Here is a 15770-nt window from a genome sequence, read left to right as displayed (position 1 = left end):
GAGGCCCACGTGGGTAAGCATCATTCCCCCATTCACTCAGCACACACTGGGAACCTACTCTAGTTCCAGGTCATTGCAGACACTGGGAAAGCAGAAGAATATGCCTTTAAGAAGCCCATCGTCTGGTGTCCAGGGGCAGGCTGGTATGTGACAGGTAATTACGATGACAGAGGTTCTGGAGCACAGTGGAAAGGTACAAGAACCCACTTGCAGCTCCTTTTACAAAATGTAATTTCCTCCTAATTCATTTGTTTCACAGGTCTGAATTTTCGTATTCAGGAACATTAAGTAACTGAGGCTTAGCTTAATAACTTAAATATTGTCCAAGATAATTTCCTCTGAAAGAGACTAACTACCAGTATTTTTCAAGCCTCTTTAAAAAATACTGAAAAAGCTAAGAGAGATAATAGAAGATAGCTAGCTATGTCTGCTTCATAATTTCTGCCACTAAAATCACCTAAAAGAAGCATACCTATTTTTCATAAACTTCAGGGAATTAATTTAGCTTTTCATAAAGGAGTCCATGAGATCAACCCCCACCCCCACCACATACATGCACAATAACAAACACCGGCTGATTCCCTTCTTCCTCTAGGTCTGTATTATGTGACATGAAAAGGTAAAAATAAAGGCAGTTCCCAGTGTGCAGAGATAAACGATGTGATCAGCAAAATAGACCTAAATACACCCTTTTCTGTAACCATGGAAATCTGTGACATCTAGCCTGGAATTTCCAATTTTAGTTGCCACAGTGGTCCCCTTGAGAGCATCCTTCTCCTTTTAGCAATACAGTGGGAGCACCTTGCTCACGTGGGTCTAGCCTGGAGCAGCCCCAGAAACAGAAGGAGCCAGAGTAGAAGGCACCTTTGGCAAAGAAACATTACCTTGGTCCCATGGTAGAAGTCGTCCACGCACGTGGCGTTCATGAAGGTCTGGTGGAAGTGGGTGCTGGTGTCGATGCCTCCAGGGATCACCAGTTTCCCGGTGGCATCGATCACCTTGGCGCCTCCGGGGATCATGAGCTCGCGGCCCACCTGCTGGATGATGCCGTTCTCAATGTAGACATCAGCCTCATGGGTGCAGTCATCGTTCACCACCTTGCCCCCCTTGATGAGAATCCGCACGCTGGCTGAATTGGCAAGCATGTTCCTATGAAAGACGAGAGGGGGGACATTAGTCAAGGTCCAAGTCCCACTGTCACCAAGCTCCCACTCCTTCCCACCAGAGTCCAAACTGTATGGGCAGAGTTAAGTGAGTAGGGATGAGGAGGAAGTTTCTCCATAGCCTGAGGACACTGGTCCTACAGCCAGCCGGGGTCACTGACCTCACAGTGGGACTTCTTGGGAATCACGACCCAGTGGCAGTCAGGGTGAAGTTGGGGTCCAAAGAAACATCAATGTTTAACTTCCTGAAATGTGTGTGGGTTCTAAAGCCTTTTCATATCTACTATCTCATTTTATTCCAGAGGAAATCTGAGGACTGGCGTTTCACAGAAGAGAAGGCCGAAACTGCTAAGGAAGGAATTTATGGCTACTAAGTAGCTGAGCGGAACCCAGATGTCTTGTATGACCAATGTTCCCCACTACACCACATGGTCCTGAAGATACCAGAGGCTCCGGAGGCGTGTCTCAGAGAGCCAAATTCTCCAGGCCTCACAGCTGTTTAATTCACATCATTCTTCAGATGGATTCTGCTTTAATTCACCCTCCTGTATTTGCCTCAAAAAGTCCACTACCTCAGCTGGTTGCACATTAATAAGCTCGTCTAAGGAGCTTTTGAAAAGTGCATATGATCAAGTCCCACCCCCAGAGATTCAGATTTATTTGGTTTAGATTGGATCCCCAGAATCCATATTTTTAAAAGCTACAGAACTTCCTCAAAGTCACACAACTAGTTTGTAACAGAGTAGGGGTTGAGAGCCATACCCTTGTCTTTAGAGCTATTATGGACTCGATGTCTGTGTCCTCCCAAACTGCCAGTGTGGCTGTATTTGGTGCTGGAGCCTCTAAAGAAGTTTTTAAGGTTAATGAAGTCATAAGGGTGGAGCCCTGATCAACAGGATTAGTGTCCTCATAAGAAGAGAGACACCAGTGTGTGTGTGTGTGTCCCCAGTGCACCATGCGCATGCACAGAAGCACAGAAAGCTACGTGAGGACACAGAGAGAGGACAAGAGGGCCATCTACCAGCCAGGGGAAGAGTCCTCACTAGAAATGGACCATACTGGCACCCCGATTCAGATTTCCAGCCTTCAGAACTGTGAGAAAATAAATGTATGTTGTTTAAGCCCCCTTGCTGTTGACGGCTGACATTCATTATGCTTCTCACCTCCCCCAGTAACCTCATTAGCACTTCATTCCTACAGCTTCCTCTGCTGGTCTTTGCTAAACTACACAAAGGAAAGATGTTACTGGCATCTTTTTCCACAGTGTGCCTGCTGTCTGTCTATGTCCAAGTGTGTGAACATAACAGTGAGGTGGGTGGGGAGATACTTGGACCTCTCAGGCGAGTCCCCCAAAGGGAAAGAACTTGAGCACAACTGTGAAAATACATGCTCTTAAGCACTGCATGAGCCACTGGTTACCACGGTCTTTCCCTCTGCTCTGGTCGGGACAGCATGTTCAGACAACATTCTAGTCAGTGGTCATGGTCTAGAGAGGGTCAGTGTCAGTTTTACTAATTTATGATGCTTCAAATCACCCATTTTATTCCAAAATGTGAGTCAGTGAGCCAATATCTGGCCCACTGGCTAACTTCATGCTATGGACTGAATGTTTATGTCCCCCTCACATATATGTTGAAACTCTAATCCCTGGGTGATGGTATTTGGAGATGGGATCTTTGGGAGGTACTTAGGTCGTGAAGGTAGAGCCCTCGTAAGTGGGATTAGTGCCTTTGTAGGAGACATGAGGTCTCTCTCTTTCTCTCCGCCGTAGGAGGATGCCAAGAGAGGATGACTGCAAGCAAGTTCTCACCAGGAACTCAACCTTGATCTTAGACTGCCCAGGCTGCAGAGCTGTGAGGAGAGAGTTTCTGTTGTTTACGCCACACGGTCTACGGTATTATTATAGCAGCTCAAGCTGACTAAGATACCACATTAGACTTAAATGAACAGTATAATCAAGTCATTATGAAGTAACAACTGGGGCCTAAAATAAAGTCGCCTCCTTCAAAGACCCCTGGCTATATTGCACATTCCTATTTGTTTAACCAAGATTTTTGATCATCCAGCTATTTTGTCTATGCAGATGAAAGAATTCAAACCCCATGTCTGTCTTCCCAGGCAGAAATGGAAAATATGCCAGCTAGCTAAATGCTATTAGAAAAAAAACAAATCCGAGATATGGAATTCTAGAGCTGCCTAGCTTCATCAAGTCTAGCCTTCAGTCTGTTGGATTTTACAGACAGTGATTTTAAATGGAAGGGAGCCGATCTAGGACTAAATAGGGTGGTGTTATGCTGCAAATACAGGGATGCTAAAATTTTTATAATTTATTCGGGAATAAATGACGCCTTCCATAGCAATATGGTGGATACATTTGATATGCCAAGCTTGATCCAACTGTACGCATCTTGTATTCCCCAATTTCCTGATTCTGTGGCGTGGGTGCCTTATGTTCCTGAACCAGTGACAGGGTAGGTGAGGTGCAAGCTGGGGAAGCAGGGACTTCTGGGTGGGGGTTGGGGATCACACTGAAACCTAGGAGTGCAGTCTTTCATGAGAAAGTCTCTTCACATTGAAAACAGTAACAGTTATTACTACCTGCTGTGCAATAACTGTCTTGCTGGAAAACAGAAAATGTCCCACAGCACCCACCCTCCTGCCTTTTCTACTGCTCTTGAGCAGTTTCAATGCAGAATGACATAGGGGGCATCCTGCCGAAGGGAGTCAAGGTTATGGCAGCTGCTGCTTCTCGTTCATGAAATGCACACACCCCACACTCCTAGAAGGCACGCAGTGTTAGCCCTGCCAAGGAAATGACAACCCAGCACTGTGTTTTGGAATTGCCTGCTTCTGTCATCACCTTCCACAGCTCCCCGTGCCTACAGGGAGGTGTGAGACAAGGGGAACCTGCACAGTCTGTCCTGCCAGCAGCTCAGCTGGAGGATGCTGGGGGTTGGGGGCTTGGCACAGACACAGGGGGCCACAATGGCGCAAAGATGACACTTCTTGCATAAAGACCTTAAAACGAATCTGATAGGAATTAGTTTAAGATATACCTTTCCTCTTTTTAACAGGCATTGGTTTACGACTCACATTTCATCTTTTGACAGAATCCACAGAAAAATGTGCAATTTTTAAAGACAAATGGTCATTGCGATATCAAGGAAAATGGGAGACAAGAGCCACACAACTGCCCTGTGACACGAAGGACCTGTGGCATTTAAGCCAATCCTAAAGGCAGCCCGGGGTAGCAACTGGAGGGGTGGTGGCTGACTTAGGTCACTGGGGACACAATGAATGGCATGGCTTTCCTCTTGCTCCAAGCAGATGACATTTGCTAAAGGATCAAAGGGTAACACATGACAACGGTTTGGCAAAGAAAATGAAAACATGCAGCTATTTTTCTTTTTCTGATCAAACACCTAGGAAAGAAGCAGAATGATCAGCGAGCCGTCCCTGAGGGGGCTGGGGGAGTTTACACCAACAGTCCTGGGGTGATTCTGGAAAGGGAGCCTCTTTGAGTTGAAAAATGAGAACAAATGAAACGTTCAACAGAACACAAAAGCCAAAAGGGGACATTTGAGGTGAGTGGGATATAGCCAAGGGCTTAAGTTAATAAATTTAATTTAAAAAATAATAAATTGCTTTCTTAATAGTAAAGCTCTAGACAATCTTAGCTAATATTAAGGCATAGTACAATTTTATAATTAATTCTAACTGGCTTTACAACTCTTGAGTAGATTTAATAATATTTATAATGTACATGTAAAGTATAAAGAATAATTCCATGAACACCTGTGAACTCACCATTGTCATTACTGTTGAAGCCCCCACACCTCATTCATTCCATTCCACAAGCACCTCCTCAGAGCTAACTACTCTCTAGTCAGTTTGTATGGACTAATAACAGGTGACAAGTTGAGAAAAAAAGATAAGATCATGCCCTGGCCAGTTTGGCTCAGTAGTTAGAGCGTCGGCCTGCGGTCCGGAGAGACCCAGGTTCGGTTCCCGCTAAGGGCACGTACCTCGGTTGCAGTTTGTCCCCGGCCCTGGTTGGTCGTGCAGGTGGCAGCCACTCGATGTGTCCCTTTGCGTCGATGTTTCTCTCTCTCTCCCTTCCTCTCTCTCCCTCCCACTCTATCTGTACAAAAAATAGAAAAATGTCCTCGGGTGAGGATAAAAAAAAAAGATAAGATCATGGCTGTCACTGCCTGATGACTACCAATCATAACACTTGACCTGCCCTCTGGCTGATTTCTTTCCTAAGTAAGCAGGCATCTCAGAACCTAATCTCATAATGCTCATAATAAGGGAATGTGGGCATTTCAACATTATCCAAGTGCCCACTGGACCACTCATTCCACTGGGATGTCCCATAGGCAGCACACCCGACCTGTCCCAACCACCTGCTCCGTCCCCTTTCGCCCACCCAGAAATCTAGAACTCTCCTGGATTCCTCTCCAGCTCAGGCCACTGGCAGCATCCAGCAGGGCTGGTGGAGCGGTGGGCCTGGTCATGTGGGAGTTCCGTGCAAAACATTATGAGGTATTCTGTAAGTGGAAGTCAGTCCACCTTGGGGAGACCAACCGAGGAAGGTCCATCTCTCATCTGGGGCTCAGGCATTCCACAGACTAGTGGAGACCAGAAGACCAGGGACCTGGACAGGAAGAAGGGCTGGTCAGGCTGAGGGGTAGCAGTGGAAGGCAGAGAGGGTGTGGCTGATGTTATTCCCCCCGAGACACACTGGATCCTTCCTCTGTTATCCGTAGCCTATTTCTGCACCTAGCTGGCTCCTGGAGGCCTCTAACATCCCACCCAGGTTGGGCAGGATGAAGCACAGGGGTGCCAGGCAAGGGCTGGCCCAAGGTGCTTGTAACTGGGGACTATGTGTACAGACCACCAAGTACGAGTCTGGAATACCGCACCACCCTTATCACTCACAGTGGAGAAGGCAGCACGAGACCAGCTGGGAAAGGAGAGGGCGAGACTACAGGTGAGAGCCCAGCCCCAGAGCCTCCTCTTCAGGGCAGTTAGAGGGAGGGAGGCCAACATGCCCAGTCTGTCCACGTGATGGGCTTCCACCCGGTAACCAGGGCTTGTTACTGAGAAAGCGTGAAAACAAGCTTAGGACAAAGGAACTGCCACAAGAGAAGCCCAGGGGTGGGCCTGGCTTCGGGGCAGGTGTACAGAGTCCAGCAGGAGTGAGTCCTTCACAGCTAAGATCAAGTAAGAGGTTTTAATCCCGTGGCTTCATCGGACCTGGCCTAGCCCAGTGTGGGCTTACTGAGCAAACACCATCAGTGTGCAGGGGGCAAAAACGAAATTCCAAAGGATTAGCCAGGAGAGGGTGGTAAGCAGTGGAGCTGCAGACCACTTGTTCAACCAGATTAGCGGTGAGAGCAATAGGGCAGTTGTCAGAAGACGAAGCGAGAGTGCGTGCGAGTGTGGACAGGCTTCTCGATGTGTTGACACAGCCCGCACACGCAGTCTTTGGCATTTGGGCAGCAATCTAGCTCCTTTTAGGTGCCCACTCACTCACTGAGGTCAGGAGCCTTTTCGTTTGAGGCTCAAGGAGGCCAAGCACCCATCCTCCTTCCTTGAGCTCAGCGGCCCCAGGGCCCTGGAAGCAGGGCAGAGGGAGGTGTGCACAGGCTGGAGACGAGAATTCCTGACCCCTAGCTGAAGCGGAGCCAGAGAACACCAGGCCGTTCACGACCAGTAGAGTCACCATCACCCCCACCCCCGACGCTCTGGCAGATTCCTCAGCCTGCTGTGCTTTCCACGCTCCCAGCAGCTGTCTCCAGGCCCCAGAAGGAATTCCACCACCTCCCTTGAAAGGGCGGCAGCTGCGGCTCAAGGGCCTCCAGTGGCCCAGAGGGGCTGTTTCCTAGAACACCAGCCAGCCCGGGCACCGGGGGCCGGCACCGCTGCCAGAGGCGGCGGGCAGGGGCTCTTCTCAGTCCGAGACCTACATCCTAAGGTGTGGGGTGGGGAAAGTCACAAGCAGGAGAAAAGAACGAGTTTTCCTAACTAGGAAAGTATCACAAACCTCGGCTACCCGATCAAGTCCAGACTTGGGAAAGAAAAAGGAAAATAAAACTACTTTTTTTTTCTTTTAAATTAAAAATGAGTATGAACTGCAACCATTTACAAACAATGGAAGGAAAGAAGTAAGACACAAAACAGTAAATATGGTATGATTCCATTAATTTAACATTCAAAAGCAGGCAAAAGTGAATTACAGCATTTAGGCAGAGTGGTAGAACCATGAAGAAAAACCAAGGAAATGATAAAGTCAGGATATGGTTGGTTATCTCTGGGGGGCATGGAGGAGCAGAGTTTGGAGAGGGGTACCTGTAGGAGAAGCTTCTTGAAAGCTGCATATACTCTACCTAGTCTTTTACCTGCGGGGGAGGGGGGCAAATAGTTACATTAGGTGTTTGTTCTTCTACCAGCAACCATGAAAAAACATGCACACAGAAAAACAGAACAGATGGAAACAAACAAGGTTTGTGTTCTGGGATTATGGGGAAATTTCTCCCTCTATTTTTTCAAACTTTCTATCTAAGTTTATATTGATTTGATAATAAAAAATGAATGTGGTAATTTAAAACCACGTACATAGGTTTATATTGTTTGAAGAAAAAGAGGAAGTAAAGTGAAAACTCTCCTCTCTTCTTTTTAGGAAGTCTTGCCTTCATCTGCCACCTTCTGGAAGATTTCCTAAAAGGACTGGGCTTTAGAACAAACCAATCTTCTTCTTTATTTCAACCCAAACAGATTTCAGAAGGGCTATTTTTTTTCTCTGTGATATTTTCTCTGTGATAAGAGGTACCAGATAGTCCATTTTGTACTTAAAATGTGCTTCTAGCTCTCTCCCAAATGTGGAAATTCGTAAGTAATGGAACCCAGTTTAAGGAGATGGGCAGCAAGGTGGTGAGCCACTGTGCGCTTGATCATTTCCTTGCCAGAGACAAACTCACTTGGTGAGACAGTCGTGCTCATGCGAGAAGCACCGTGCCAAGTGTGCTCAGTGGGCACTCAAAGGAGACTTACAGAAAGGACTATGGGTGAAAATGACCAACTGCCCTCGACTGGGGCAGGGATGCCACTAGCCCGATGGTGTCTGCGCGCAGAGGCCTGTTTTAGAGTAGTGAGTGGGAGGGGCGGGAACACAAAGGATGCCAGGGCAATATGAGGAAATGGAGTGGCCAATGGGTAGGGCAGTGCCTTGAGCACTAAGCTTGGCTTTGCCCCTCTAGCTATGTGACAGCGGGCACATTCTAAACTCCCCAAAGTGGGCACCATCAGCATATGCTCGCCGTTAAACTCTGTGTGTCAGGTTCACACACGATTTCATATAAATCTACAACATCCGCATGAGCTAAATAGCCATCATTATCCCCAGGCTATGGCTGAAGAAACTGTGGGTTGGAATTCTTTAATCCCTCTAAGGCAGCGGTTCTCAACCTATGGGTCACGACCCCTTTGGGGGTCGAACGACCCTTTCACAGGGGTTGTGTAAGACCATCAGAAAACACACATTTCCGACGGTCTTAGGAACCGAGACACCGCTCCTCCACCCTTCTCCAGGCAGGTCCGCCCACATGCAGATACGCCACATACAACATGAGGAGCTGTATTAAAGGGTCGCGCTTTAGGAAGGTTGAGAACCACTGTTAAGGGCTTGGCACTCAGAAGGACCTCCTTAAATGCTGATTGAAGGAAGGAAGGAGGGTTGATCTAAGGGGACTGTGGTGTGCAAGCTCTGTGTGTGTCAGCCACAGGAACGGGCTATTAGTGACGGGAGGAAGGCTTCTTAGAGTTCTGTGCTGGTCGGGAAGGTATTGGGTGCAAAGCCTGGGCAGAAGAACAAAGCAGGAATTCTCTGGGAGGAAAAAAAGGACAAGAGGCAGAAGTAAGCAAATACGAGTTAGGAATGGCAAACAGACTATTTATATATATGTATGTATATGTGTATATGTGTGTGTGTGTGTGTGTGTGTGTGTATGGCCTTGGTTGGGGCTGAGAGGTTAGATTGAGATGAGGCAGCAGCTTGGAGAATGCCAGGGTGTGAAGTCAAGGAGCACAGAGCAAGAGGCTCGTGCTTCTGAATGAGACCTGGGGGATTGGAGGGGGCAGCCTGGAGCATTCAGAGCATGAGATCCTGAGTATGGCCTGGGAAAACATGATTCGGGGGGCTGATCTTCCCCCTTCTTTACCTGGCCCGGGTTGACGGCAGGCCAGGAGAACAGTGACTGTGGTAACCCAGGTATGAGGATGTAGTGGGTTAATTAGAAGGTGCCACCAAATAGAAAAGGCAGGAGCAGAGCTGGAAAAGGATGAATCTGGAGCTTTTCTGGGATGACAAGAATGGCAGCATGGACAAATGAGGCAGAGCGGACACTTGTGGACAGATGGAGACCAGCTGTCAGGGACGCCTGTGGTCTGCGGAAACCCAGTAACAAAACTGATTTCAGCTTCTCTCTCCAGGAGTCCTTTAGATCAGTCAGAAGACGGTGACTGACCCAATCACCCAAGGTAAGGAGAACACTTACCGAATGCTACTATGTGTCAGGGGCCATGAAGGCTCTTAACACATGGCGTTTAATTGAAACCACCACCCTTGGAAGTATATGCTATTTCCACTTGACAGGAGGAGGTGATGATGCCCAAGGTCATACAGCTTTATAGAAAGAAAGAAAAGTAGGGGTAATTCTAAATACCAAGTAATATCAGAATCAGAAGGTCTGAGCCATGCTAGTGGGCTAACATTCGACCTTCTCCTGTGTTGAACATTTAAGAAACATTTTATACAAAATACTCAGGTACTGTCCACTCTACCAACAAAGTCTGTTTTTTTTTTAATGTTTTTATTGATTTTTTTTTAGAGAGAGAGGAAGGGAAAGAAAGATAGAAACATCGATGTGAGAGAGAAACATCGATCGGCTGCCTCCTGCATGCCTCCTCCTACTGGGGATCGAGCCCGCAACCTGGGCATGTGTCCTGACCAGGAATCGAACTGGGACCTCAGTCCATGGGACGATCCTCAGTCCACTGAGCCACACAGGCCAGGCTAAATCTGTTTCTTATCAATCTCTGTCCAGGCCCTTGTCATCTACCTGAGCTATGACATCACTAATATCTTGGTACTTCTGATTGGGCTCTAAGCCTCTAAACTGTCAGCATATTGAGTTTGCTAAGATGCAAACCGGATCACAGAGGCAGGCTTGGCACCTATTATGTGGGTCTATACTAAGAAATGCACAGACAAAAATTCCAATATGAGTGAGGAGAAGGGCTGTGTCGGTACCAGGAGGAGCAGGAAGCACTTGTCACCGACTACGGCAGAAGACTGCTTCTCACAGGGAGTGCCTGTGAGGTGAGTCTTGAGGGTCGCTCAGGTGGTCACTGAGGTTTGGGGGAGAAACCAAATGAGGGCATTCTAGACCGAAGCCAGCACTGTGATCTAGCCCGAGCACTCAGGATGGCTGGTGTATCTGGTGTATGAGGGTGGAATGCCCAGGGGGACATGCTGAGAGTGTGGACTAGATGCTGAGTGTGGCTGGACGGCTTGCTGGTATGGCGAGCAAAGAAATGACCTTAATAGATTTGCCTTTTAGGGAAAAAAAAGTATAAAGTACTACAAGAAAACACAGAAAGATATGTTTATAAATGCTGGATGGGGTAAGCTTTTCTTAGCACACTCCAAAGCCAGAAATCATAAAAGATATGATTGATTTAGATATGACTGTATAACAATGAAAAACTGTGATATAACAAAAGATACTGCAAACCACTTTTAATAAAGACAAGTAAAGATGGGTTATGACATATTTACAACATATAACCGAGGATTAATATCTGTAATATGCAAGAGCACATATAAATCTTAACAGAAAGGCAAATAAATATTTCAATAGAAAAACCAGGCAAAGGATGCAAATAGGCAACCCACAGAGGTGGGGTGGGGAGGTCATAAATAGCTAATAAGCAAATGAAGACTTTCATCTTTATTTTTTATTTTATTTTATTTTTTTTATCCTCACCCGAGGACACCTTTCCATTTTTTGTACAGATAGAGTGGGAGGGAGAGAGAGGAAGGGAGAGAGAGTGAGAAACATCGACGTGAAGGGACACATCGAGTGGCTGCCACCCGCACGACCAACCAGGGCCGGGGACAAACTGCAACCGAAGTACGTGCCCTTAGCGGGAACCGAACCCGGGTCTCTCCGGACCGCAGGCCGACGCTCTAACCGCTGAGCCAAACTGGCCAGGGCAGACTTTCATCTTTATTAATGATTAGAGGAACTCGAATAGAAACAATGAGATTACATCTTCACCTATCATAAAGGCACAGAGAAAAGGGAACAATGTCCAGAGCAAGTGAGAAAAGCATGCACTCCCATGCACTGCTAGCAGGCGCTGAAACTGGTATGACCTTACCAGAAGGAAATCTGAACATCTCTATGAAAACTTAAAATGTGCATGCACATCTAAGAGCTTCTGCTAAGGAAATTATTGGACCACTGCACAAAAATGTATTATGTAGGTATTTTGTTGCATTGTTGTTTGTAACAGCAAATATTTTGAGAACAAGTTTAAGGTCTGTCAAGATGAGAACTCTTGCCCTGGCCGGTTTGGCTCAGCGGTCAGAGCGTTGGCCTGTGATCCAGAGAGACCCGGGTTCGGTTCCCGTTAAGGGCATGTACTTCGGTTGCAGTGTGTCCCCAGCCCTGGTTGGGTTGTGCGGGTGGCAGCCACTCGATGTGTTCCTTTCACGTCGATGTTTCTCTCTCTCTCTTCCTCCAGCTCTATCTGAACAAAAAATGAAAAAAAAATGTCCTGGGGTGAGGATAAAAAAAAAGATGAGAACTCTTTAAATAAACAATGGTATAGTCACATAACAGAAGGCCATACAGAAGGCCATGCAGCCATTGAAAAGGATTATGTAGATCTCTAAGTATCAACTTGGGAGGCCAGCCATGATCCAGTAGAAAGTGAAGAAAGTCAGTTACAGAACAGGACCCATGATATGTGTATCTGCTTGTGTATTTATGTATATTCATATATATATCTATGAACTCACTGAAATATAAATGAATTTTCTGCATAAAACACTGGGAAGGTTATTCACTAAACTATTAACTATAATTGTCTCAAAAAGAATCACAGCAAGACTCAATCTCTCCGTACTATGTCAGTGTAAAAATGTTTTTATAATAAAGCTCTGTAGTCAACAATAGCCCCGGGTCAAGGGGGCAGTAGCAATGGCGTGGACTCACAGAAAGTATACCAGGACAGGCAATTCACTAGCGAGTTAACATCACCACCATTAATCTGTACGTCTAATGGCCTACTGGATCTCTCTACTTTGATGTCCCACTGGCCCTTCAAACTCATCACATCTAAAACTAAGCTCATCATGCTCTCTCCACCTGGCTCCTCTTCCAGTGTCCTCTACTTCAGTGAAAGACACCCCGCCCCCCACCTGGGAGCAAGCCAGCACCAAGGACATCATCTTCAATGAGGAGAGCAAATGACAGGGCCACCTCCACAGGCAATGGCAATGGCCCCTTCCTCCATTCTGTTCCCTGGGGCCCCAGACAAGGCAGCATCTTTTCAAACGGCTGCAAATTAAGAGCAGAACACTGCCCATCTGGCTGCTGCTTTCCTTGAATGAATAGTTGGAGAAATGGAGCAATTGACTGTTTAGGGTTCAAAGGCTTTTTCTGACAATTAAGTCTGAAAAAATTAGAGATATCTTCATTTACTTAAACAGAGGCAATGAGACTTTCCTTGGAGCCCTTCCTGGGCTGTGGAGCACCTGCTGAGTAACTGCCAACAAGAGAGATGAATAAGTCTCCATCTCTTGAAAACAAGTAAAGGGGAGTAATGGGAAGTCTGATTGCTTGCCCATCTAATTCATCCTGAATGCCAGCATTTCCTCTTCACCTGCTCCTGCTACGTGGAGTTGGAAGGGATGACAGACACCTAATTACTTTTATAAATACAATTTGTTCCCTTCTACTTCCCAGAAAGACTGGCCAGATTCCCTTGGTTCTGAGTCCCTGACAGCCTCCTGCCCACCCCCAGCCCAGGCCAAAGACCAATCCCTGAAAGCAAGTCTGAAGACTAGAGTCCAACATGCTGAGATTCCAAGTCAGGACACCTGGTGCTAGGCAAGCCCTTACAGTGCTCCAATTCTGCTCCCGAGGGTCAGACCTCAGCTTCCACATCAGTACCTGATTCCCTGTGCCCAAGCCCGTCCTGGTAAAGGTCCTACTCTCTATCTCATTCCCAGTAGGTTGACACACCCTTCCTTGTTGTTGCCTATCGCCTTTTCCGGGGAGTCTAGGCCTGCCCATCTGGGTCTGAGGCCCCTCCCCCTGTTGGCACACTCTCCTGACATCAACTGCCTCCTCTCACCACCTGTGCCCACACTCCTGTCACTGTGCTCTACCTGCCTGTTTTCTGCCAAATGCCTGCCTGGGTTCCCTGCCAGCTGTGGTCTCTGCTGTCATGGTTGTTTTGCCCAGTGTCCATGACTACTCCCCTCACCTCATCCATTCCAGTCCTAGCCCTTCCCAATCTGCCTGACTCTATTGCAATTCATCGTGACCCATTGCTTTTCTGAGAATTGGAAGAATGAAGCAGCTTACAATAATACAACACATTTATCTTATAACAGCATCAAAAACACGATTTGACAAACTTTGTGCAAAGCCTATACAATGAAAACTACACAACACTGTTGAGAGCAGTTAGTGTTCATGGACTGGAAGACTCAACATGAAGATGTCAATTCTTCCCAGTTTGAGCTAGAGATTCAATACAACCTCAATCAAAATCCTGATTTTTTTTTGTAGATATTGATAAACTTATTCTAAATTTATATAAAAATGCACAGGACCTAGAAGAGGCGAACCAATTTTGAAAAAGAGCAAAATTGGAAGACTTGTATACTACCTGATTGCAAGGCTTATTATAAAACTAGAGTAATCAAGCCAGTGTAGTATTGATTTAAGAACAGACAAATACATGGATGGTACAATAGAGAGTCCAGAAATAGACCTACATCTTATATATGGTAAATTGATTTCTGACAAGGGTGCCAAAGTAGTTCAATGAAAGAAAAGGTAATCTTTTCAGGAAATGGGTATCCATATGGGGGGAAAATGAGCTCAAAATAGATAACAGACCTAATCTTAAAAGCTAAACTATAAGTTTCTAGAAGAAAGAATAGGAGAAAGTCTTTAGCACCTTGGGTTAGGACAAAAAAAGCATGAACCCTGAAAGATAAAATTGATAAATGGAATTTTATCAAAATTTAAAACTTTTGCTTCTCAAAAGATGTTATTAAGAAAATGAAAAAGCAAATCATAGACTGGGACAGACCATTTGCAAAATATATCCACAAGACAGAAACTTATATCCAGAATATAAAGAAAACTCTTATTAAAACTCAATAAGAAGCCCTGGCTGGTTTGGCTCAGTGGTTAGAGCGTCGGCCTGCAGTCCAGAGAGACTGGGGTTCAGTTCCCGCTAAGGGTGCGTACCTTGGTTGCAGTTTGTCCCTGGCTCTGGTTGGGTCATGCGGGTGGCAACCACTCGATGTGTCCCTTTCACGTCGATGTTTCTCTCTCTCCCTCTCCCTCCCACTCTATCTGAACAACAACAACAACAACAAAAAAAGAAAAAATGTCCTTGAGTGAGGATTAAAAAAAAAACCAACTCAATAAGAAGACAAACAATGCAATAAGAAATTAGCAAAAATTTGAAAAGGCACTTCACAGAGAAGAATCAAATGGCAAATAAGCACATGAAAAAATACTCAGCATCATTGGTTATCAGGGAAACGCAAATTAAAACCATAATAAAATATCATTGTACATTAGAAATATGAAATATGATCATAAGGATAGCTACACTTGCCCTGGGGGTGTGGCTCAGTTGGTTAGGCATTCCTGGTCAGAGCACATGCCCGGGTTTCGGGCTCAATCCCCAGTAGGGGGTGTGCAGGAGGCAGCCGATTCACTCTCACATTGATGTTTCTCTCTCCCTCTCACTTCCTCTCTCTCTGAAAAGCAATTTAAAAAAAAGAAGAATGGCTAAAGTTAAAAAGACTAGAACAACTGGAACTCTCATGCATTGCTGGTGGGAATGTAAAATGGTATCAACAATTTGGAAAATATTTTGGCAATTTCTGTAAAGTTAAATATGCATTCACCAAACTACTCAGTAGTCTCACTCTAGGTATTTGCCAGAGAAATTAAAATGTGTGCACACAATACTTATACTTGTAGTAACTTTTTTTTTTATCCTCACCTGAGGACATTTTTCCATTTTTTGTTCCTATAGAGTGGGAGGGAGAGAGAGGAAGAGGGAGAGAAACATCGACGTGAAAGGGACATAATGAGTGGCTGCCACCCACACAACCCAACCAGGGCTGGGGACAAACCGCAACCAAGGCACACGCCCCTAACGGGAACTGAACCTGGGTCTCTCTGGACTGCAGGTCAACGCTCCAACAGCTGAGCCAAACCAGCCAGGGCGTAACTTTTTAAATAATAGCCCCAAACTAAAAACAACCCAAGTGCTCACCAA

General features: G+C 46.1%; 1 protein-coding gene across 1 annotated transcript in view; it reads right to left on the bottom strand.

The window, feature by feature from the left end:
• The window catches only part of DPYSL5 (dihydropyrimidinase like 5), an 84578-nt gene that overhangs the window by 48387 nt on the left and 20421 nt on the right, over nucleotides 1–15770 (bottom strand). Inside the window, exon 2 of the mRNA XM_036263509.1 lies at nucleotides 885–1149. Within this exon, the coding sequence (XP_036119402.1) occupies nucleotides 885–1145 (261 nt within the window). The 5' untranslated portion in view covers nucleotides 1146–1149. The remainder of the gene's footprint in view (nucleotides 1–884; nucleotides 1150–15770) is intronic.

The sequence above is a fragment of the Molossus molossus genome, unplaced genomic scaffold (genome assembly GCF_014108415.1).
Source record: "Molossus molossus isolate mMolMol1 unplaced genomic scaffold, mMolMol1.p scaffold_m16_p_15, whole genome shotgun sequence".
Taxonomy (NCBI): Eukaryota; Metazoa; Chordata; class Mammalia; order Chiroptera; family Molossidae; genus Molossus; species Molossus molossus.
This window is presented reverse-complemented; position numbering and strand designations above follow the sequence as displayed.